Consider the following 25,577-nt stretch of genomic DNA (forward strand, 5'->3'; position numbering starts at 1 on the left):
TAGTTAGCAGGGGCACGTGTGCCCCTGCTAAACCGCTGCTATCGCGCCGCTAAACGGGGGTCCCTTCACCCCCAAACCCTCCCCCAAGACTTGGTCGCAAAGTTGGTCGTGAAATGAGGCAGGGCTATCGGCTGCAGGACTGCCTCCAGTCGCGTCTACCAGACGCGCATCGCCGCCCCTCCCCCGCCCCTCTCAGTGAAGGAAGACTGAGAGGGGCGGGAGAGAGGCGGAGGTACGCGTCTGATAAACGCGCGGGAGGCAGGGCTGCGGCGGTTAGCCCTGCCTCAATGCGGAAGAGATTCCGCTCTGTACAGGGTGGGTTTGGGCGTGAAGGGACCCCCGGTAAGCCACGGGATAGCGGCGGTTTAGCAGGGGCACACATGCCCCTGCTATCTATGAGGTCTGAATCGAGATTTATTCTCACTTCAGACTCTCTTTAAAAGAGAATACATAATTTGTTACCTTAGGAACTTGTCTTTTTAGATATGTATGTCATGAGTGTATATTACAGTGAGAAAACACTAAACTATGTTGTGATAATCAGGACAAATGGGCAAACAAAAAGTTTGGGCTTTATCTCCTGTTGAAATGTTTATTTTAAAACTATAGTGGATGGAAATAGAGATATAGCATATTTTTTTCATTTCATCCCCTTAAAAATGGATAGAAAATAAAGTAATTACTTAATAAATATTGCCCTCAAAAAGCCTCATTTGTAGCAAAAAAAACAAGATATTGCTCATTTAGGTGTGAATAAATAAAGTTATTGGCAAATGAAATGAGAACTAAAATGTGAAATGGTTTTGGTCCATAAGGGGAAAACAACCTTTAATGGTGATGTGGTTTAAGTCGGCTGATGCAGCTGATAACAACCGTCTCAGCCGATAATCAGGCATCTGTACAAAGAACCCCAAACACACAAACAATCCACCTAGCAGATCAACTCACCCACACAGATGACTGATACAATTGTGCACGCCGATCCCCTGCCTGCCTCGTGATGTCAATCTTGACCCGGGCCTTCATCCCTTCACCCTCTCCTGCATAGCAACAGAGCGTGTCGTCAGCAGTGTTGCTTGCAAATTTTCGCCACAGTAATTTTTGCATTTAAAATGCTATTTTTGATTTTGAAAATATATTCTTGAAAATACATAGTATTTTCGCAATATGGTCAAAGAAAATTAATTCGTCTTTCCGATGCAAAAATTCACTGACAACGTGAAAAAAAAATGTTTTACCATGAAAATATTTTGCAGAAAGCACAAAAACTGTTTGTTTTAGTGCAAAAACGTGAAAAATCCCAAACTTATTACAAAAGGATTTTAGATGGCTTTTTCACTTGAAAGTCGAATATATTATTTTCATGAAAATTAGTATGAAAAGAATATCAGCATTTTTGCTCATCACTGGTCATTAGCTACACAGCTGAATTTGCGTCTGTGCAGCCTGGCCAAACAATGTCGCCTAAGAGGATCGGTTCCCGATCCCTAATGGGCGACATCCATCAAAGGTGTGTATGCACCTTGCTTTGCAGATCTAGAATCCCTAGAACATATTGGTAGGCTAACTGGCCCCCAAATCAGCCCTAGAATATGGTAGGAATATTAAACTATTACTATGGTAAGAATATAAGATTATGAGTTCCTTTGAGTGACAGAGACCCAAATTATTCAGTGTACTCTTTAAAGCTCAGAGGAAAATGTCAGCACATTATGAATGCATGATAATAATAATGGTTTGTGTCATATTACCTTTAATCAACTGACACCTAGCATGAGGTCAGAATGATGTGAGAGCCTTCAAGAGAATTTCACAACTATAATAGTATACATGAACTTAGATCAACTAAACTGTATTTTTTTAAAGGACCACTGTCACGAACATCTTAAAATCTAAAATACATTTAAGCACATACAAATAAGAAATACTGTATGCTTCCTTCTGAGTAAAATGAGCCATATGTTGCTGCCACTTACGGTAAGTAGTAGAAATCTGACAGAACCGACAGGTTTTGGGCTATTCCATGTCTCCATAGGGGATTCTCAGCATGGCCTTTATTCTTTATAAAGACACTCCATGAAAACGATTTATACAAAGATGCTAGCAAGCCTCCCTGCTCACCATACACTTTTTGGCAGTTGGACGGAGCAACTGCCATTCACTAACTGCATTTAAAAATAAAGAAAACCCTCAGAACCCCCAACGAGGAGATGGAATATTCTAAAATCTGTTGGTTCAGATTTCTACTACTTACTGTGATTGGCAACAACATAGGAGAAAAGTAATTTATTGCTCATTTTACTCTTAAAGAAACGTACTTCTTATATGTATAGGTTTACATATATTTACGATTTTATAATTTTCACAACAGTGGTCCTTTAACTTCAGTCTGTGTGCTTTTTCATGTGAAAATCTATTTATGAAAGACATCTGTATGTTTTGTTTTCGGTAGCATTTGGTACCTGACTCTCAGCTGTTCTTTATACAGCTGAGCTTAAGAACAACTATCAGCAAAGTCAAGGGCCTAGATGCCCACATCATTCCCACCTCAGATACTGGGAGACCAAACAATGACTCTCCTCTCTTTTTTAAAGAATGTGGAAAAAGTGACAGAGTTTACTTGGGATGGTCGCTGGAATTCCGCAATTACGGACTGAATTTTGTGATTCCAGTTCCGATGCGATGGAACAGAATTGCTATAGCGATAAGGCGAAATTTCCGCGGTAAAATATAAAATTCCACGGAATTTTACGGAATTCAAATGTTTTTCCCCACCAAACTGATTTCTGCCTAATAAGAAGAATTTCTACTAGATAGACTCCCTTCCTCTCTCCTCCCGGAGGGAGGAGGATCTTGTCTTCCAAGGAATTGTAGGATTTTAAAAGCCAGTTTACATACCTTGGCCAGGAATTGAACCCAGGCCTACTGCTCTGTAGGCTGCTATCCTAACCATTATACCACCAACACAACACACAACAATGCTACATGCTGAAGCCAGCCTAGCATGTACCATTGTGATATAGCCAAGAGAAAAATGAGCTTGCTTAGGGAATTGTAGGATTTCAAAATCCAGCTTACATACATTGGCCAGGAATCGAACCCGGGGCTAGTGCTCGGTAGGCTGCTATCCTAACCATTATACCACCAACACATCACACTACAATGCTACATGCTGAAGCCAGCCTAGCATGTACCATTGTGATATATCCAAGTGAAAAATGAGCTTACTTAGGGAATTGTAGGATTTCAAAAGCCAGCTTACATACATTGGCTGGGAATCAAACGCAGGCTAGTGCTCGGTAGGCTGCTATCCTAACCATTATACCACCAACACAACACACTACAATGCTACATGCTGAAGCCAGCCTAGCATGTACCAAAGTCACAGTGCTCTTCTTAGTTGATTCAAGGTTCACAGTACCCTCCCACAGTATACATTAACTTTTTTAGTGTTTTTCTCACAGTGTGTCTCAGCTTTGAAGGCCGTCTTGTTTTGACCACTGACATGGCCTGTGGTCATGCCCAGATTTACATCACAGGAGCCTATAGACACAGATGTCCTAGCACCTTAGACTTTGCTCTCCATAAACCTACAAACCCTCGCCGAACCGCACCGCAAGTGTACTTGCTGGCCCAGCTGTCACTTCTTAGTTCCCTTGCCCGTCATAGGCAGGGATGAGCAAAAACTACGCCAGTGTGAATTTACGCATCGTAGTTTGCATCTACGCATCGTACTTCATAGGTGAAGTTGCAGAACTATGCTTACGAATTTACTCATAGCGAAGTACCGCTACACGTAGCTTACGCTTACTATGCGTATTGCGTAGTGAACTACGTATGCATTACTCGCGCCTATTTTTCCGCGTACGAGTGTATGCTTACAAATTTACGCATTGGAAAGGGGAATGTACGCAAGAGTTCCCGGGATAAGCATCTAAAGAGGAATTAATGCGTAAAATTTTCTGCATACAGGCATAAGCATCTGCACGCACTACGCTTCGCACTACGCGTAATTGCATATTTTAACGCGTATTTTACGAAATGCATACAAAGCGAATATTTGATTTCGAAGCCGTAGTTTGGCGAAGCGTAATTGCGTAAAACTACGCCTAGTTCCAGTGTAGCGAAGTTGGCTGACTGACTACGACCATCCCTGGTCATAGGTAGCTACAGGTGCCCCTTAGTATTAGGTATCCAGAGCTATCCTCACTATTAAGTTGCCCCTGACTGAAGAGAGATCTGGTCAGTGGACTTATTATTGGTGTGTACTTACTATCTCCTTGGCTTGCACTTTTTGGTCAGTGGAATTCCAAGACCCAGGTGAGTAACCTCTCATTTACACTCCCCTCAGGACTCTGCATAGGGAAGAAGTGAGAGAGGCACAGAAGGAGCAAAGTGAGCCACCTTTCTATCATCAGGCACCTGTAGGCATGTGCCTACAGTGCCTTATGGTAAATCCGACCCTGCCTGTGGTGACTAAGACTAGCGAGAGCAACACTCAGTGCCACTGGCATAGCTTCAGCCCCCGGGCCTGGCACAATGCACACTATACTGCCACCTTCCCTGGCACTGCATGCATAATAATAATAACATAACCCCCATAATATAGATGACCAGAACTGTCTCACTCTCACATTGAAGTTGCTGCCCCCAAAACAAATTTCACCCCCCCCCCCCATGTTGTTGTAATATTATTTCCTATCTCCAATATGTAGACCTCAGGTTGTAGACACACATCCCAGAAGATCACCATATGTAAGATGACAGACCTGAGATTTGAGGTGAGTGGCTGATGTAAGAATTAATACTTTCAATGTATACCTTCCTGTAAAGGAGTTATTCTATGATATACCAGCCATGACTCAATAGTTTGAGATCTGCAATGTTAACCACTAAACCACCAATAATAACCAAAGATCGGGATATAGATGGCTGGACATATTAAGTGGTCTTGACTGTTTAGAGTGTCTTTATAATAAGGTAAAACAAAAGAGTTATGAGAAATAGCTTCTTATAGCAAGCAGGGCAAAATTATGAAAGGTACAAAAGGTTTCTGTAAAAACAAAGTAAAGGATATAGGAAGGGTTTAATTATTTTTTACACAAGAAGCAGGGAGGAACTGTTACTGCAGTGTTGGTCACAAAGAGTTAATCCCTCTCAGCACAAGGAGGAAGTGGGTGGGGCCTGGCGATCCACTCTGTGCTGAGGAAGAAGCTACCACCCTGCTTGCAAAAATAAACAATAAGAGCAAGTCTGGTATTTTAAACATACTTATTGAAAACAAATGTTGTGCATTGCCAAGTAGTACGTAATGCAAGTACTCCCAGCAATGGGCAACTATATTTTCTTATGATTATGAACATAAACAATTATTGTAGCTACATTCTTCAGCAGCATCCAGGTCACAAACAGACAAAAGATGCTGTTAAATGCTACATCAACCTCACATCTCACCCCCAAGCTAAATAAGGGACATGCTCCACTACATACAAGTTTCCTGTATATATATATATATATATATATATATATATATATTAGCCTACAGTAATTTTTAGAAATTGATTTATGAGTGGATGTAAACTGAGACAGAAGCATAATTTTAATAACCCTTAGGCTTTGTTCACATGTAAAATCGAAATCGCTGACGGCAGTGATCTTCAAATTTTTGCACGTTTTTATTTTTCCCCCTCCCGGCGCTCCACTGTGCAGTACGGTTTGTGCAAAGTGCTTTTGTAAGCACTTTTGTAGAGCGATTCTGTTTCCGGTTTTCGATCCCATCAGTCAGGAAATGAACTCTTTGACCCGGAAAAGAATAAATACATTATTATTCTTAAAAACACGAATGCAATCGCTGGATAAAAACATTTGTGAGTGTTTTGTGTTTTTGCTATACTTTCCATTGTAGCAAAATCGCCCTGAAAATGGTCCAGGCACCGCTTTGCAGAGTGCAAAGCAGATGAAACGCGCTGATATGAACCTTCTCATAGTGATTCATTGCACAAGCGTTTTGTGGATGATTTTGAAAATCATCTGTGCTTGAAAAAAGGCCAGAAACGCCCTAGATGTGAATGAGCCCTTACAAAGCATCTGCTTTTTTTTTTTTTTTTTTTTTACTTAAAGTTGAGTTTTATTTCAAGATGTTGATTAGACATACAAAATACCTCCCCAGGTGAAATTAATTCACGTTTTATAAAGATTGTGATACATTTAAGATAAAAATATTAATTCCTTCGATCAAGTGTTTCATCTTCCGTGCTGAGTGTATTTCATCTAATTACATTTTTCTCTCATTATAATTAATTATATTTGTGTCTATTTTCTGTAAATTGCGTTTCCTCACTTTGATTTGATTTAGCCAATCTTTCTATCCTGACTATGGAAAATATTTATTCTAATACACTGTAAATTTGGTCATGTCAAGTTGTGTGCACACTTTGAAAAGTGTGCCTCCCTAATGGCGCTATATCTGCTGAAATTAATCTCGATTGTCAAATATATTTTTAGTCATAGCTCTGTGTACAACGTGGATGCCTGGTTTCACTGCTACTTCAGAATCCCCTGAGCCTGCGAGTTAGTTACACAATCTAACCACAACATGCAGTAAGTGCACAGTCTGCAGTATTCACCCATGATTTAACTTCTATGTCGCACCATGTCAGACAAATTAAAACTATACTCTCTCTCTCTCTCTCTCTCTCTCTCTCTCTCTCTCTCTCTCTCTCTCTCTCTATATATATATATATATATATATATATATATATATTACAAAATAAAACAATGGAACATCTTTTAGAGATTACTGATTGCCTTTTAGATGAAAAAAAAAATATTGGGTATTATACTAAAATTATGACATCTTAGAAGAAGTAGGGAACTAAGGGATTTTTTGCACCACAGTGGACCATACGGGAGGGAATACTCCTTATATGCAGCTTCATTTTATTTAGTTCATGCATATTTCTGTATTCTGGTTCCTACTATCCCTAGGCTGGTTTCACACTGGGCGTTTTTTTTGTTGCGGTGCAATGTAGGGGTCGCATTGCACCCCAACGGGAAAAAAAGCATTCAGGGATTTCTGCCTTAATACACGGTAATTCCTGTCTGGCTGCAGGCCAAGCAGGAAGTGAGGCTCTCTAGTGTTTACTTCCTGTGGCTGAAAAGATGAATTGTGCAGAACTGTATTGACAAAATACGTTTCCACACATGCACAATGTGAATACGCGTGGGGCCGCTTTAAAACATCTGCATTGCCATAGACTTACATGACTTCTGGTTTGATGCACGTCACCGCTAAAGATGCACAACAATGAATGGATGTGCTTGTGGCAGCTGAGTATCAAAAAATGACACTTCTGCCATGGCGCATCCCAACACACAGGTATGAAAGGCCCCATAGACTTTCATTGCTGAGCGTTACAGTGTGGTAACCCAATGCAAAAGGGGCCTCAAAGTAGTCCTGAGATGAAAGAATAAATCGTTTTATACATACCTGGGGCTTCCTCTAGCCCACTTCAGGCTGCTCAGTTCCTTGCTATCTTCCTCTGCCTCCTGGATACTCCACAGTCCAGTAATCCCACTAGTTGGCTTGTGCTGCGCATGAACGTCCTGGCCACACACGCTCTGTTTTTATCATTTTAGGTACCCTTTAACCACCTTTTTATTGAAAGAAAAATTGCTGTTTCTTCCTACATGAAAGAATCCAACAAAAAAAGCACTGCTTATTCTTAGGCAGTGGATGATTTCTCATTCCAGTTGTTTTCTCCATTCTGAATATCCAGGCATTGCATGTCGTCTCAGAATAGCTGGCAAAGACATGGACACCTATTGTTGTCCATCTCCCTAGTAACCCAACTTCGGCTTTTGCCAGCTTCCCATAAGGGGTCCTTTCCGGGGAGCGCATAAAAATAGAGCCATACGGCGCTGTCCTGCGCTGTACGTGGCTGCGCTGAGCACAGTAACTGCACGGTAGTGCAGTTAGAAGTTTGCAAGAGCATAGCTGAGCTGATAGATTAAAACCAACGGCAGCTCAAGCAGCAGTTACAGCTGGATCCTCCTACTACATAATGTATTAGCCCAGTCGGCATCAGAAAGGTAAATCTGCCGTCGTGACTACCTGGCTGTCAGTGGGTATTGGTAGTGTGGAAATACCTTTTGGTCAGTGTTCATACTTGTCAGTAACATTGCTTTACTAACACATATTTATGTTAAAGAGTCTTAAAATAAGCAGATTAGCAATAGTGCCTCTTTAATTAGTAATGTTTTCCCGTGCCATATGTACTGTATTTCTTGTGTATTTCTTGCATTATAATACACTTTATACACATTATGGCTGATTTTCTCTGACCAGGTTGCTTACCTTCATCTCAATTTGTTTTGTGTCAGAATTGTGAAACAGCAGCTTTACACGAGTTTTTCCATCATCTGAGGAGCCTTTCAGCTGGGAAAACTTAAACCGCCAAATTATATTCTGCAACAACAAGAACGAAATACAATTTTGAGCATAATGTTATTACTTATGGGCAAAACAACATTCATCCACTAACAGAACATTGTCAGTGCTTTCATAACATTAGAATAGTGCTGTGTTTTAAATTGCTTTGTAGAAGTTTTTAGAGTTCTGAGTTCATTTTCCTGAAGAAAAGATTGTTCTTGATATCTTAATGTGGCCCTGTAGCAAACCAGTGAAAAATACACTGGTAGTAAGACTACATACCTCCTAAACAGTTACAGCTGCTGTTACAGGGTTCTAATGACCAAACCCTTGCAGATGTTATAGCTGTCCACATTGGTGCCAAGGCTAGCTTATGACTTTGTCAGGGGTTCAGTAAGAGGGCTAGAGCTGTTGGTGGGAGAAGTGTATATTGGACAGTGTGTGATGGGCAGTGTGTGATATGACAGTGATCAAGGAGGTGGGGGAGGCTTTCAAAACTAAGATGTTTTGTTACATTTGACTATCCACTATAAGCAACATCAACCCTGTTAGTGACATCAGCCAGCATTTTTAAAAGGAACCTGAGGTGTGAGACCTATGGGAGTTGCCATATTTATTTCCTTTTAAACATTGGCCTCAATTCACTAAGCGTATCTCCTGTCTTTAATAACGTTTCTAGAATGATCACCATGGTGATGAGGCATGTAGTATTCAGGAAACATTTTACCTCAGGCAAGCCTAAAGTTAACTCTTCTGTCTTTAAGTTAACTCTTCAATCCTTAAAATAACTCCAGAATTCTAAAGTTAAAGACAGGGGGCCATATGCAATTCACGTTTTCACCTGAGTTTTCTCCTAGGTGATATTTGCACAACTTTCAAATAAAATGCCTTTTAAAACACCAGCAGGCAAACAAATACTCAAAACAAATTTCACAGTAGTTTTTCACCTAATTTTGGTACTTTTTCCATTACAATGTGCTAAAAAGTTATTTTAAATTGAAAATGAAAAATGATCTCCCTGGAGAAAACTCAGGAGAAAAGTGAATTGCATATGGCCCAGGCTGTTAATTAACTGCGTGTGAAAATAACTACAGAGGAGGTAACTTAACTACAGAGGAGGTAACTTAACTACAGAGGAGGTAACTTAAGGAATGAAGAGATAAGATAACTCTCTCACTGTGTGGAGGTAAGTTTTCTCTTGCCTTATTATCTCCAGCATGATCTTAGTGAATTGAGGCCAATGTCAGTTGCCTGGCAGTCCAAAAGACATTGGCCTCAATTCACTAAGATCATGCTAGAGATAATAAGGCAAGAGAAAACTTACCTCCACACGTGAGAGAGTTATCTTACCTCTTCATTCCTTAAGTTACCTCCTCTGTAGTTAAGTTACCTCCTCTGTAGTTAATTTACCTCCTCTGTAGTTAATTTACCTCCTCTGTAGTTATTTTCACATGCAGCTAATTAACAGCCTGTCTTTAACTCTGGAGTTATTTTAAGGATTGGAGAGTTAATTTAAAGACAGAAGAGTTAACTTTAGGCTTGCCTGAGGTAAAATGTTTCCTGAATACTACATGCCTTATCACCATGGTAACAACTCTAGAAGAGTTATTAAAGACAGGAGATAAGCTTAGTGAATTGAGGCCATTGGCCTCAGTTCACTGAGATCATGCTAGAGATAATAAGGCAAGAGATAACTTGCCATCACACAATGAGAGAGTTATTTTATCTCTTCATTCCTTAAGTTACCTCCTCTGTAGTTAAGTTACCTCCTCTGTAATTATTTTCACATGCAGTTAATTAACAGCCTGTCTTTAACTTTAGAATTCTGGAGTTATTTTAAGGATTGAAGAGTTAACTTAAAGACAGAAGAGTTAACTTTAGGTTTGCCTGAGGTAAAATGTTCCCTGATTACAACATGCCTCATCGCCATGGCATATGTTATTAAAGACAACAGATAATCTTAGTGAATTGAGGGCAATGGCCTCAATTCACAAAGATCATGCTGGAGATAATAATGCAAGAGAAAGCTTGCCACCACACAGTGAGAGAGTTATCTTATCTCTTCATTCCTTAAGTTACCTCCTCTGTAGCTAAGTTACCTCCTCTGTAGTTAACTTACCTCCTCTGTAGTTAACTTATCTCCTCTGTAGTTATTTTCACACGCAGTTAATTAGCAGCTTGGCCCATATGCAATTCACTTTTTCATCTGAGTTTTCTCCTAGGTGATATTTTCACAACTACTGAATAAAATGCCTCTTAAACTACCAGCAAGCAAACAAATACTCAAAATAATTTTGATAGTACTTTTTCACCTACTTTTTGGTACTTTTTCCATTGCAAAGTGCTAAAAAGTTATTTAAATTGAAGATGAAAAATTATCTCCTCAGAGAAAACTCAGGAGAAAAAAGTGAATTGCATATGGCCCCTTGTCTTTAACTTTAGAATTCTGGAGTTATTTTAAGGATTGAAGAGTTAACTTAAAGACACAATACAGAAGAGTTAACTTTAGGTTTGCCTGACGTAAAATGTTTCCTGAATACTACATGCCTTATCACCATGGTGATAACTCTAGAAACGTTATTAAAGACAGGAGATAAGCTTAGTGAATTGAGGCCAATATCCAAATGAGGTGGTCACATGGGAGCTTTATTTAGTGCCACTTGTGACTTAATGAACCACTCTGCAGGTCCATTGGCAGCCAAGAAGCTGACAGGAAGATAGATATAGACATTAGGTAAAACTAATTATATTTTGGCACCCAATTTTTATTTATTTGAGCATAATTTACTCAGTATACAAATTATTTAAAAATCCACAACAATGACCCATTTAGCAGAACAGATACACAAAAGTCCCATTATGAGGTTTTGAGCATATTTACTACTTTAGGGCCTCCTCAATCATTCCTGGCAAGCTTCTTTAATAGCTACAAGCTGGCAAATGTAAATATTGTTGATATTATCAGTTCTTACGGATATTGTTGAAGGAAGAATAACAGTCTGTGGATAACCCTGGGATGTTGTAATACACTTTACAAAACTGTGGGACAAAAGCTGGGATCAGTGACTGATTCAAGTCTTTCCCAGTGCTCTCTGCAAATTCTGGTCTGGTCACAGAATCTACATGGTCTCTATTTCCATGTTGCTGATTAACAGTGGTTTAGCTAAGGAGTTATGGGCCCCAGTACAAGTTTTACATTGCCCCCCCCAACCACTCTATACATAACAATTGATACAGCGCACCAAAACCTGCTAAGGACAACACATTGTCAGAGGTACAAGAAGGGGATGGGGAACAGCTTGTTTATAATTATTATTATTCACAGCATCTATAGAAGTGATTATTACCAGCACAGGACCAATAAAGAGCTAATACTGTGACTGAGGGTGGGCCCTACGGGGTCCCTCTAGTCCAAGGACCTTGGTGCGGTCAAGACCTCTGCAACCCCTATTGCTACGCCATTGTTGATTACTTGCATCATGTGATGTAGTGGACCTAACTTGGAAGCCTAATGTGATTGGTGACTTCACTGCTGAATACATTATGCAGTCCTTGGTCCTTCTTGAAATTTACCCAGTGAACTATAACAGACAACAGTGAACATGAACATTTCCAAAGCCAACTGCCCATAATAATTCCAGTATTTGTATAACACTTTTCTCCTGTAAGACTCAAAGTGCTTGAGCTTCAGCCACCAGAGTGCAATTAGTAGGCAGTAGCAGTGTCAGGAAGTCTCACCCAAGAACTCCTTAATTAAATAGGAGGTGCTGGCTTACTGAAATAGGAAGGGCTGAGATTTGAACCCTGGTCTCCAGACAAGAGACAGAGCTCCTAACCATTACACTATCCAGCCACTCTAATGACAAATAGCCCTTAAAATGATGGAGTACTTTTTAGTAAAATTGAATTTCATAAAGATTTGCAGTAATGATATGTGTTGCATAAATATTCATCAAGTGATGATGTTGGTGAGAACACCTGTTTTTTTTTTTGGGGGGGGGGATGGGGCAGGTGCAAAGTAGGTGGTTTGATGCACGGTGCTCAGCGCACAGTGCCAAAACTAGGCGCCCCTTAGCAGTAACGTTATACTGTGTGGGGCGCGTAGGGGTAATTCCAGGCACCGGACCCTGAATTACATTTCCCTCCGAGTTGCGAATATTTTAGTAGTAGTATTTTACTCCACCGGCAGCAGGGTGAGCCATCATTCGGCTCCCACTGTGCCCAGTTCACTGGCAGCATACATATACATATGCGGCAGGTGAACATACAGCATATGGTGGGTGAGCAGGAGGCTTATGATTTATAAAACATACATTTTATCAAAATAAGAAAACTTACTTCAGAGGACATCATTATTACATTTTCACAGTTTGAACCCCTATATGTGTAATGCTTAATGAAGAAATTTAGGTTTTAGGGCCCTTTCACACCCTGTTCCATTGAGTCATGTTTCACAAAATCACCGCACCTCACCATAGAAGCAGTGGTAATCCTCTGGGGCTATCACACTGATCGCTCCAAAGCAGCTCCCGCCAAGATGACACAAGAGTAGCTGCGTATTTTGCGCATTTAACCCGGAAGTTAGGCACACTTTCATTGTAAAGTATGCCTCACTGTATAGTTATACCGTGGTGCGACCTATTGAGATTGTACCAAAACGGAATGTATCAAGTGTGAAAGTGGTCTTTCTACAGTTATTGCCTGAAGCAACTTTTATTATTTTAGCAAAAAGTATTATCTTGTAGTGCGATCAAGAGCAGTGTTGTTCTTTCAATGTGTGCGTATGGAATTGTTAGATTTCATTTAAGAATTCTTGAAATTGTTGCAATTTTCGATGACATTATTTCCTAAAGCCTAAGGTGGTGTAAAATATTAGAAAGGTAGTTGAAAACAGCCCAGAATTTATCAAAGTTAAAGTTTTTAATAAAGACATTATAATCTACTTGTCTGCACTGCACAAATTAACCATGGGAGACTTTTGATTTAGTCAGATGAAAACTAAAAACATGATAAGATTTCTCTAATTACTGCTGAAGGTGTCAGGAATTTAGAACAAAGTACCCTATGTAGACCTGGATTTCCGACTTGCTGAAGCAATTTAATAGATATAGGAATATAGTTAAAATATAATACTTCTAAAAAATTAAATGGTGTCATTATTCATCATTGCATTCCATAATGCCTTCCTTCCTGTCATTAAATAAAAATGCTTACTTCATTACAGAAAATCTGTCATTTCTAAAGTGAACCTATCTTTAAAAATCACTCCTTACATGTATTTATTATAAGAGTTTGTCAAACGGTCATATGAGAGCTATAAAGTTTGGGCCACCTTAATGCAGGCCACATGTGTACACATTTTAATATTCTTAAACTATCTACTTCAAAAATATAGAAAAATAATCTAAAATAATCATTTTGATCAATTCAAAATGATTCACTTTGGTTATCAAAGGGAACCTGAGACAAAAGAAGTCTCAGGTTCAGCACTTACCTGGAGCTTCCTTCAAAATCCCCCCCCACCCCCCGAGGCCGCTCGGTGCCTTGCCATCTCTTCAAGCTGCTCCTGTCCCCCGCAGGATGGCCCGGTACTCTGGCCGAGTCACACTTCACTGCGTATGCGCAGCCCTGCCGTGCACGCTCCTCCATCACATTCTCGAGGTTGCACCCAGCCATGTGAGCTCAATGGTGAAGCACGCATGCACATGAGTGGCAAAGCGCCACTCCTCGGTGAAGGCGCCGAATGCTCCCGGCCACACATGTGCAATGAAGCGAGACTCAACCAGAGTACCTGCCATCCTGCAGGGGACAGGAGCGCCTGTGGAGACAACGAGGAACCAAGTGGCCTCAAGGGGGCTTGAGGAAGGCCCAGGTAAATATAAAACCGAGACTTATTTCATTTCAGGGATACTTGGAGATTTACATGCTATGGCTCTCTCATTTGATAAACTAATCAAATTTGAGAGAAAACAAAATTAATTTATTTATCAATTTTTCTTGATTATTGCATAATCACAGTTGAAATGTGTTTGGTCTCTATGGCCCTTCTTCAGTTCACTTTGGGCCATATGCAATGTTATTTTTGTCCTGTATTATTACCTAGGAATTACAGTAATTTTTCAACTTCTCTTTAAAATAACTTTTTAGCACTTTGCAACTGAAAAAGTACCACAAAGTAGGTGAAAAAGTAATGTTTTAGTATTTTCAACAATCAATAAAATGCCCTTTGAACCATCAGAAGTGAGAAAATTCTCAAAATAATTTTGACAGTATTTTTTCATCTAGTTTTTAGTACTTTTTTAATTCCAAAGTGCTGAAAAGTTATTTTAAAAAAGAATATGAAAAAATTATCTCCTAGAAAAAAACTAATAAATTAGTGCATATGGCCCCTATGTGTGTTATTATAAAGTAGGTTAAGTGTAGTATTACGAATTTTATGGGTAAATATAGTTTTATAGCTATTATAGTTTCATGCATATTTTGAACTCCAACACTTTCATGGCCTACTCCCCCAAAGCACTTCCATTATACTTTTATGGACACAATAGGAACCAGCGAAGTCATGCTGGGGTTTCTAGTTGGGTTTCCATATGCTAGTGTCATGCTGCTATCTTATTGCTGTATCTTCGTACTGTCACTATTGAGAGGGAGTTCGGCACTCATGTCACTAACTCCCTCACTTTGGTGAAACTTAGATATGAAGCATGCAGTGAAATTGGGGTGGGGCTCCCTAAATGTTTATATTTCCTTCTGCATGGTGACCCCTCTGGCCTGGAGGCACATCATTTACGTTCATAGAACAAGTGTGGCCACCATGATCCCTTCCATAACAGTGCAGTATTGTGGTCACCATGCCTCTTTCCTCATATAACATGTACGGCCACTACAGCACCTGCCATGGAGTGCAGAGGCCTATATCTAAAAAAAGTATGAATGAGTAGCTGGTACCCCTACAGTGTTTCCTCACTCCTCAGGGGTTCTTCCTAAAGTATTTGTACAGTGGTTCTACAGATATGGTTGTTACAGCCCCTGAGTGTCCTTCCAGTGTTTTGAGGATTGTAAAGTATAGCTGAAGGTAAAACATAAAGGCGATGGCAGCAATGTCAAGTTATTATCTTAGATGTGGTACTGGAGGTTGTGAGAGAGGGAGTGATTGTAATTGCATCCAGATTGTATTTGAAGCTCATGGCTGTTAACCTATATATTGGGGTCACATGACCCCACAGTTGAGGATCACAAGGCCAATTTAAGAGGGGAAAGAAATTAGATAAAATATATTCTTAGAATTAGGCCTTAAGCATACTGTAGAAGTATACCAACAGGGTTGTTATGGGTCGAAGCTGACCTTTCACTGATTTTACAAGTATGCCTTTATACACTGCTTTTATAACACTACATATAATCTATTGCCAAAAAAACATTACAAAAGACAAGCAGCCTTGAATTTTCCATCAGGAGATTCTGCCCAGACAGTAAAGCTCTGTCTGGACAGACAATGCGTTTCACAGATTTTACCCAAACGTTTTGAAGGCCCTCCAGTCTCTTTCATCTTAGCCCCTTGGCACTGGGTTTCATTGACCTGAGGAATTGGGTAAAACCTACAACCGTTATCTAAACCCTAATTTTTGTAATAAATCTCTTTGAAGATTACTAAGCTGTATATGCTATTTATCTACAGTAGAGGTTAGTCTACCACTACCTCTCCTTCTTAAATAAATAGAATTTTGAACTTTATACTTTTCTTTTGGCGCCTCCATCCACCAGTTTTAGTGTTTAGCGCACCTTCTGTTTTTTAGTCTAGTTCTCTTGTTAGAGGGCCACTTCCTAATTCACAGGGCCTGACCATTGAGGATCCTTACTACCTCAAGTGGTGGCAGTTATTCCTCTGCAATCTTTACTGGTGGTTGCATTTGTCTTGCACTGCATTGATCTCGAGGGAAGAGGAGGTTAGGCTTAGACTGTCAAGGTAGAGAAAGGGGGTAAGGAGATGAACTGGCTGTTTGTGGTGAAGGCCTCGGAACCTGTGATGATGTTCTCCAGCAGTTAGCTTATTTTCTGAAGAATGTTAATGAACTTTTGATAATGTCTATACATTTTTTTTGTATTTAAATAAAACTTGTAAATATTCTATGTAAAATAGGAAGATAGAGATAGAGAAGACATCATGGCAGCAAACAGTCTAGGTGGATAAACCTGGCCTCAATTTTACACCACATTAAAGAGACACTGAAGCAAAAAAAAAAAAAAAAAAAAAAAAAAAAAAATATATATATATATATATATATATGTATATATATATATATATATATATATATAATGAATTGGTTGTGTAGTACGGATATTTACTAGAACATTATTGGCAAAGAAAATATTTTTATATTTTTATTTTCAGTTATATAGTGTTTTTTATAACATTGCATCATTCTCTATTTGCAGTTTATACACTACTCATTCTAAATGATATTACAGAGCAGGCCAGTGAATTATTGACCTGTCCTCTGGAGAGAAAGAAAATACAGCGACTGACAGTTGAGATAACAAGGGAGCTCAATGGCTCTTTTTCATAGATAACAACTGGAGTTTCTTAACTCTTCCTGTACTGGAAACAATATTAGACTTATGTCTCAGCTCCTAATGTTTTATTTCTTAGCTGTACTACACACACAAATCATTATATCATTTTTTTTCCGCTTCTGTCTCTCTTTAAGGTAAGCACAAATGATATTCACTCATATTTTCATACCTTTGATTTGCTATCAAAGCAGGTAAATCCAGAAACAAAATCAACAGTGAAGCAGACAACTTCTCCTTGACTGCTGCATACATATGTTTTGGACTGGAAGGATATAAAGAAGAAAAAAAAATAGTTATAGCACAATGCACAATGAAATATCATTATTTCAATAACTGCTTGCAGGATTATGAATAACTTCTAGTAAAGTTGTTTGGTAAAATGCAAACAATGGGCTGAAAAGAAAACTCCCAGTTGTAGATTCACTTATGTAAACAAGCTGTGTGCATGCAAACCACTAAGTCACTTTGGATTTAATCAAGTGATTCTTGATTCCTATATCCCAGGCTGCAATGATCAAAAAATAATAATAATGCTTTTTAAATTTTCCCGCTCATACCAAGGAAGGCCATGGACTACAGGGGGCTGCTCTCCCTCTTACTCTCTCTCCCATTTTAACATGGAACATAACATAGTAACATGGTGTATCTTATTTTAAAGGGAAGGTCCAAGCAAAAAAAAAAAATGAGATTCACTTACCTGGGGCTTCTACCAGCCCCATGCAGCCATCCTGTGCCCTCGTAGTCACTCACTGCTGCTCCAGTCCCCCGCTGGCAGCTTTCTGACCTCGGAGGTCAGGGCCAAATTGCGTACATTTTTACACATTCCCGCTAGTGCAGGAACATTAACACATACATTTTTACGCGTTAGTGGTGAAACGCGTAAATTTTTGTTCCGGCACTAGCTGGAATGCGTAAAAATGTATGCAATGTGGCCCTGACCTCCGAGGTCAGAAAGCTGCCAGCGGGGAACTGGAGCAGCAGTGAGTGACTACGAGGGCACAGGATGGCTACATGGGGCTGGTAGAAGCCCCAGGTAAGTGAATCTCATTTTTTTTTTTTTGCTTGAACCTTCCCTTTAAAGAACACATTATAACATTTAATTTAATACCTTATTTGGACAGTTTGGCATCTTCTGTTGGCTGGTAGCAGAGAAGAAAGTCAGGGTATGGAAAATTTTACAGCAATTTCCTGAGTGTAATCCTGGATTGCGTGAGCAAGTTTCGCAATAATAGGTGGTTTTATGCCTGCCACCCGGTGTCTTCATGTCACTACACACGATGCAATCTTTGGTATTTCGATTGGGAATTAGAGCAATGAAATGCTGAATACTATTTAGAAGCTCCTCCACGTCCATTGCATAGGATGCCATTGATCCTCTAGGCAACATTGCAAGCAATCTACAAGAAATCTGCATGGAATCTGCAGAAAGGAATCTGCATAAAGTAATCAGCAAGGAATCTGCAAATAATATGCAAGGAAAATGCAAGGAAAATTCAATGCATTGGTCACTTCCTGGTAGCGCTGATTGTGCACTTCCGGTTTGGGGCAGGGGGGTACCCCCTGTGTGGGCATGTACTTTTAAATGCCCACTATACAATTGGACAGAGATCGGACTTTGCCCCCCGCAGATGTGCCTGAAAACCGCCGCTGAAATTATATCCCATACGAGTGCAACGGGAAATTTGCGATGTCCCGCTATGCAGGACATACGAGTGGAAAGGGTTAAGAAGCACTGAGCACCAGTACACTTTTTTTACAATTAACCTCCCCATAAGGGAGGTACCTAACACAGTATGCCATTGGGTAGCCAGGGATTAGGGGAAGTACTTACCTAATGGTGAGCTACTCATCTAGCCCCCATAACTGTGAAAGTTGCCATCAAAGAATCTGCCGGTGATCTTGCTTCTGGCCGCAATGCATGCCAGGAGATGTGTGCCACAATGCATGCTGGGAGATGCGTGCCACAATGCATGCTGGGAACTGTAGTGCGTACATCTCCCCAGTGGGAAATTTACTCATATCTACATACTACACCTTCCAATATGCATTATGGGGAATGTTTGAAAAAAATCTCCATGCCTGCCAGGAGTGTTAAAGCCTCCCACTCACAAGCCACCATCAACCGCTGCTGGCAGGCAGCCACAGTGAGATGTCCCTTCCATCTGCCTGATTGGAGGGAATGGTAAGCAGCAACTCACCCACACACCCATCTTAGAAGGTGGAAGTCTCAAGGAGGGAGACTGTTTTTTTTTTTGTTTTTTTTTTATTTCCAGAGCTGTATACCTTATTTATTTCAATTTAACAACCATTCTACTCACTTGTGACAAATGGATTCTACAGTCTTTTGGGCCTTTACTAGATGCCGAATTTCAAACTATATTAACAAAATGTGCAAATACGGTGTTTGATTCAATTTCCTCAGGTAAGTTTGTATTTAGCAAACATATCAGCTCACACATGCTCTCCAGCTTACAATATACATTCATTCCACACTCAGTAATTATAACTCATTATTGACTTTGTAATTACTGCAACCTCGGCAGGGAATTGTGTCTTTTTATCGAATGCCTTGCGAGCGGTTTGTGTAAACAGAATATATACCATGTCCTCTTCTATCTACTACACACTCTAAATATTAATTGGAACCATAATAAACATTTTTGGAAACAGATAATCATGTCAGGGCTTCTCTTGCACACAACAGAAAGAATTGAACGTGCTTAGCAGATTTACTGCCCGGGGTTTGAAAAGGCATACTAATAATGTTGTGACTTGTGAGTTATTATTTAAGTGCTGAAGATTTACAGCGCTAACAATACGAGGATAATGTATTACATCAAGGGGACTGCTACAGCAAGCGCTCATAAATGTGTTACAACTCTGTGACTAATGCCTGACAAAGTGCACAGAGTTCTGCAACCTCAGCACATTTCCAGCATAATGAAATGATTGTCAAATTAACCTGCTAGAAAGTTTCTAAGAAGTGTGATTTCATGACAGCACTTATAATTATCATGCATATTATAAGAATTGCAGAACACGCCTTTGTGTATTGTTGAGCAAGGAGGAGTGAGCCTTTTGTTCACAGATGGGTCATAAAAGCAACGATTGAAGCACAAATATGCTTTTGTAACAAGGGTGATTTTTGCAGTCGGGACTATTCATACAAGCATACGAAACAGAATGGAGGGGGGGGTGCTTTAATTTTTAATAAAAAATAGCAGCAAGCGGTAATTCGGCTGATAGCGGTCAACATCTCCCATGTTATCCTTTTTCTGCATGTTTAGAGTAAACAAGTGAATCCATGCAGCTAATGTCTAGTTTTCTGTATAACAGGAAAGGTGCTATCTGATGGATCTAACCCTATAAATATATTTCAAATCTACATAGCGTTTAATGGAATAGAACAGCTTCAGCAATTTGGGCCCCATTCACACTGGGGATCGCAAAATATTAGCAAAACTGCTAAAGTTTTGCGACTGTTTTTTTTTTTTCACGATTGTTTGTGTATTTTTACTGAACATTTTTATGACTTTTGAACAATCAAGATTTGCGTTATTTCAATCGTGATCACTCAAAAATTGCAAAAACGTGCTGCACGCACCACGTTTTCAGTTACTACAAAGTGTGAAAAGCCGGCTATCGCTACAGTGAGATCACTGCAATATACTTTTAATTACACTTGCACTTTTCAATGTGCCAGCGATCGCTGGCAATTCATAAATTAGTGGAAAACGCCAGAAAAAATGCCTCAGTGTGAATGAGCCCTTAGGCTTGGTATTGGGGTATGGGCAAAGGACAGAGCCCTTTTGCTCAAGGCAGGTGGGTAGGTGTGATTGGCCAGGAGGCACTAGGGGAAGGATAGATATAGTAAATTAGATGCTAGAAAAGTGAAATACAGATTGTATTAGGAAAAGTACATCACCCATACTGTAAGTGGCATATCTATAGCGGTGCTGGTATGGCTAGTGCCATGGGTGCAACAGCACCCGTGGGTGCCATGACTGTACCCCCCTGCTCCCTGTGCTGCTCATCGATAAAATGTATTTATTGAGCCAACGCTCAAAACAGTCGCCCCCTTCTCCTCTCCGTGCGGTGTGATGCTAAAATGCATGTATTGAGCCACTGCTCAATACAAGTCCACCTCTCTTCCTCCTTCTCTCCCATGCTGCCACCGCTAAAACACTAACAGACCTGAGATTAGCAGTGTCCAAAAGACAGGACATGAGATCGGTGCATAGCAGCCGCATGGTGAACCTCAAATGCAGGAAGTGACATCATCGGTCACTCCTGCATTTGAAGTTCACCACATGGCTACTATGCGCCGATCTCCAGTCCTGTCTCCTGGTCATCGCTGATTTGAGGTCAGTGTTTTAGCAGTGTGCAGCATGGGGGGGAACTGTATTGAGCGTTGGCCCCATACATACATTTTAACAGCGGCAGCACACAGCATGGGACAGAAGGAGGGGGGACTGTTTTGAGTGGCGGATTTTAGCAGCGTGCAGCACAGGTAGAAGGAGAGAGGGCTATCTGTATGGAGGAGGAGGGGAAAGGAAATGGGCCTATTTTTGTGTGTGTTGGGGGTGTGGGTAAGTGTTGGGGGGCACAATTTTAGTGTTTGCCATACTCACTGTTTTACCCAGATGGGCCCCTGCCTACTGTGAAGCATGGAGGTGGATCTCTAGGCATTTTGTGGGTGTGTGAGCTGCAACACAGGGAATTAGGTCAGAGTTGATGGCAAGATAAATGCAGCATGTTATCAAAGAATAGTGGAAGACAACTTGTACTCATTAGCCTAGAAGCTGCAGGTGGGATGCACTGGGACTTTCTAACATGACAATGATCCCAAATACAACGTAAAAATCATTGAATACAGAAGAAAAAAGTAAAGGCTCTGGAGTGTCCATTACAATCTCCTGACCTCTGTATCATTGAGCTATTTTGGGGAGAACTCCAGTTCATGCAAGACAGCCCAAGAATGTAAAGGCTTTTTGCCAAGAAAAATGGGCAGCTTTACTATCCGAGTAAATTAAGTCCCTCGTTCCTTACTAAGAAAAAAAGACTATAAGCTGTCATTGATGCTGGTGGGGGGGAACAAAATATTAAGAACTAAGGGAATGAAAACTTTTGAACAGGGACCATATTAGTATTTTCTTAATTGTTATGTTTTTGTTAATGAGTGTATTCTTTTGAGATGTCTCACGGTTTAATTTGAATCGCATTAAAAATAAAAGAGAGCGTAGTCTTAAAACAGCAGGTCTTCTCCCACTATAATTAGGCTTCTTATTTTTTTCACAGATACATTTGAAATGTGTTATATGAATGTGATGAGCTCAGACATGCCATAGAACTCAGTGCCTCAAAAAATAAGTACAAATAACAGCAGAGCCATCACTGAACAGTCATTACTGGAATAGCAGTTTAAGAGTCGGAACCCAGGTTCATTTGATTTTTGCTTGTGACAGAATCTTTTTAAACACCAAGAAGCCAACTTTGTTCAAGACACACGAGTTTATGAAATCAGAAAAAGGTGAAAGGAAACTAAGCTCAGACCCTTAACTTTCCTACTGGTCTGTGATGCCATAACAAAATAAAGAGCCAACAAGAAAATTTGGGATAGGAATGCTCATTCAGATTCTGCAAAATTAAAATTTCTGCATTTCCGATCGGAAATCGGCATTTCCGATCGGAAATCGGAATTCTGCGGCAATCTGATTTATTGCAACTCTGTAATTTTAGCTCAATCACAGAACTGGGAGCATTGGACCAATCGGAAAATGCTGAATTTTTCTGCAAAAATCAAATTACCCCGGTAATTTTAAACCAATCACAAGTTTCTGTTTTTCCCATTTCCAATTTTTTTGTCACTTTTTGCATTCTCTGATGCAGAAAGAGTGATAAATAAAATACTCCTCAGAAATTGGGAAATTAGAAAAACTGAGAATTGGAAATTGGATAACAAAAATCAGAAAATCGGAAATCAGAAAATCGGAAATCAGAAAATCGGAAATCAGAAAAACGGAAATCGGAAATTGCCATTGGCGGAAATTGGGATTTTCATGCAATCGGAAAAGAGCATTTCTGACCATCCATAATTTGGGAGGCAGAAGGGGTGGGGCTAAGATGGACCTTGCCTTTTAGGTTAGCATAACTCTCAAACCACTGATTATTTTGCTATGTAGTTTTCATTGATATAATCTTGATATATCCATTCTCTGTCTCCTCATTATGTAGCACAGTTTGATGCATGTTGACTTTAAACATAACATATGAAATATGAAAGACATGTCCATGTTTTAGGATAGCATTTAAATTTTTTAAGATCTCCCCCTCAAAAAAAAAAAAAAAGATTTAATCGGTATATGAAGAAGCGTAAAATTTGACAACCATCTTCAAACGCCTCATCAAAGAAGAGGTAGAGGGGATGTACTGGCTCAAAGCTCTGATCTAAATGGTTATTTTTGGAATGTGTTAAAATGCTCTGTTAATTTCACCATGGCATGTAATCTATCAAACTCCTCCAGCTGATGAGCTAAAATCACAGAACTCTATGTTCGGGCAATTTGGAAACCATGAATATTGAACACTGATCCTACATCAGTGATTAAAAGCATACATTGGTTAACCTATATAGATGAAGTGAAGGGTTTCCTGGTCTTTGATATCATCTATTTTCATTAGTGCTGGTGTAGATGTACATCAGTGAATAATTAGTATCAGAAGCTCATGTCCCCGCTCATAACATTACATTATTTATGTACTCTTTTGATATGTTAACATAAACAGCTGTTAAATGATTGTCCTGTGAGAGTTTCCTCTTGTTGCCAGAATGTCCAGAGCACATCATGTTCAACCCACAAAGGATTCTGGGAAAGCACTCAGGCCAGTTTAGTTTAAAAATAAAAATAGGATGTAAGAATGATCACATTTTCACTGCTGATAAAAACTGGCATTACGTTCTTACTCTAATAAGGAGAACTAACTTCAAATGAGTCAAATGTGTGCATGGGAGGTGTTAACTATAATGTTTTCAATTCCCCCAAACATAAAGTTGAATTAAATGCATACATTTTATCAGAGATTTAAAAAGAAGGTTAAAGCGATATAAAATCCTCTCATAATATTCAATAAAAACATGTTTTCCTACTGTTTTATATGCCATACGGTTATCATATTTGCATGTGTGCATAAGTATTATTATTCATTTAGAAATTACGAGTTCCCAAAAGTACAGTTTTTTACTTTGAGAGCTGACTTTGCATTTTATTAATAACTGGTTTTATTCATTATGTATTTAAGGCAGAAATGCTTTGAGTTTCTGTCTGTGTCCAGGAGCATCTCCACAGTCAGAGAATATGTCACATTCCTCACTTGATACAATTAAGTAAACATGCGCAGTACAGCCCGGCGGACGTCCGATGACATCAGCGCGCCGTCGTGGGACGCAGAAGTCCCAGGAAATGGAGCGCAGAAGAGCCCGACCTGGCAGCCGGCCTGGCCAGGTCGGGTCGGGCACCGGAGACCACCGGGAGCCTGCGGAGCGGCGGCGAGGGCACCTCCTGCCTGCCACGGGCTGGAGGAAGCCCCAGGTAAGTGGAAATTTATTTTTATTTTTTGAATCCCCTCCCTGAACCTTCCCTTTAAGAGGTGTCTTACCTCAATAAGATGTCTAGAGTTTTTGTTAAAAAGACTAGTTTATTGCACCATTAAGACAAAGCGTTTTGTGTGACAAACGCTCACTTCCCCAGGTCAATACTGTGCCAAAACTCTGCAATATGAACAGGGCTGAATTTAGGCCAAGGGCACCTAGGCCATGGCCTAGGGCAGTGTTCCCCAACCCTTTCCTCAAGGCCCACCAACAGTGCATGTTTTGCAGAAAACCACAGAAGTAGTTAATCAGCTCTGCTGAGACACTAATTACCTCACCTGTGCATGTTTGTGGTTTTCTGCAAAACATGTACTGTTGGTGGGCCTTGAGGACAGGGTTGAGGAATTCTGGCCTAGGGCACCAAAGGAGCAAGGGCACCAAAGCAGCAGGCTAAACTGGTGCAGCAGGGAGATCAGTACTCTGCTGCTAGCCGCCTGTGCAGCAGCCACCTTGCTCTCTGTGCAGGTTTGCATTGTGGCTGGCGGCTATGGACTTGGGCAGCAGTGGAGATGGAAAGGAAGAGGAAGCTTCTGCACTGGAGATGAGTGGAGAAATGAGTGACACTAATGGCTGCTGCAGTGTGAAGGCAAACTGGCTACCTATACTGAAAAGGACGGGGTGGGAAAAGGAGGGATTAAGGGAGTCATTTAGCTACCTATACTGGAGGGAAAGCGGGGAGGGGTCTTCTGGCTACCTATACTGGAGGAAAGGGGGGGGGTCATCTGGCTATCAATACTGGAGGGAAAGCGGGGAGGGGTCTTCTGGCTACCTATACTGGAGGAAAGGGGGGGGGGGGTCATCTGGCTATCAATACTGGAGGGAAAGCGAGGAGGGGTCTTCTGGCTACCTATACTGAGGGGGTCATCAGGCTACCTGTATTAGAGGGAAGGGGGGGGGTCATCTGGCTATCAATACTGGAGGGAA

At 40.3% G+C, this 25,577-nt stretch overlaps 1 protein-coding gene across 1 annotated transcript in view; it reads right to left on the minus strand.

The window, feature by feature from the left end:
• The window catches only part of SNTG2 (syntrophin gamma 2), a 522,646-nt gene that overhangs the window by 16,694 nt on the left and 480,375 nt on the right, over positions 1–25,577 (minus strand). Inside the window, exons 15-16 of the mRNA XM_068279105.1 lie at positions 17,175–17,267; positions 8,357–8,467 (exon numbers count right to left, since the gene is read on the minus strand). Of these exons, the coding sequence (XP_068135206.1) occupies positions 8,357–8,467; positions 17,175–17,267 (204 nt within the window). The remainder of the gene's footprint in view (positions 1–8,356; positions 8,468–17,174; positions 17,268–25,577) is intronic.

The sequence above is a fragment of the Hyperolius riggenbachi genome, chromosome 4 (genome assembly GCF_040937935.1).
Source record: "Hyperolius riggenbachi isolate aHypRig1 chromosome 4, aHypRig1.pri, whole genome shotgun sequence".
Lineage (NCBI taxonomy): Eukaryota > Metazoa > Chordata > Amphibia > Anura > Hyperoliidae > Hyperolius > Hyperolius riggenbachi.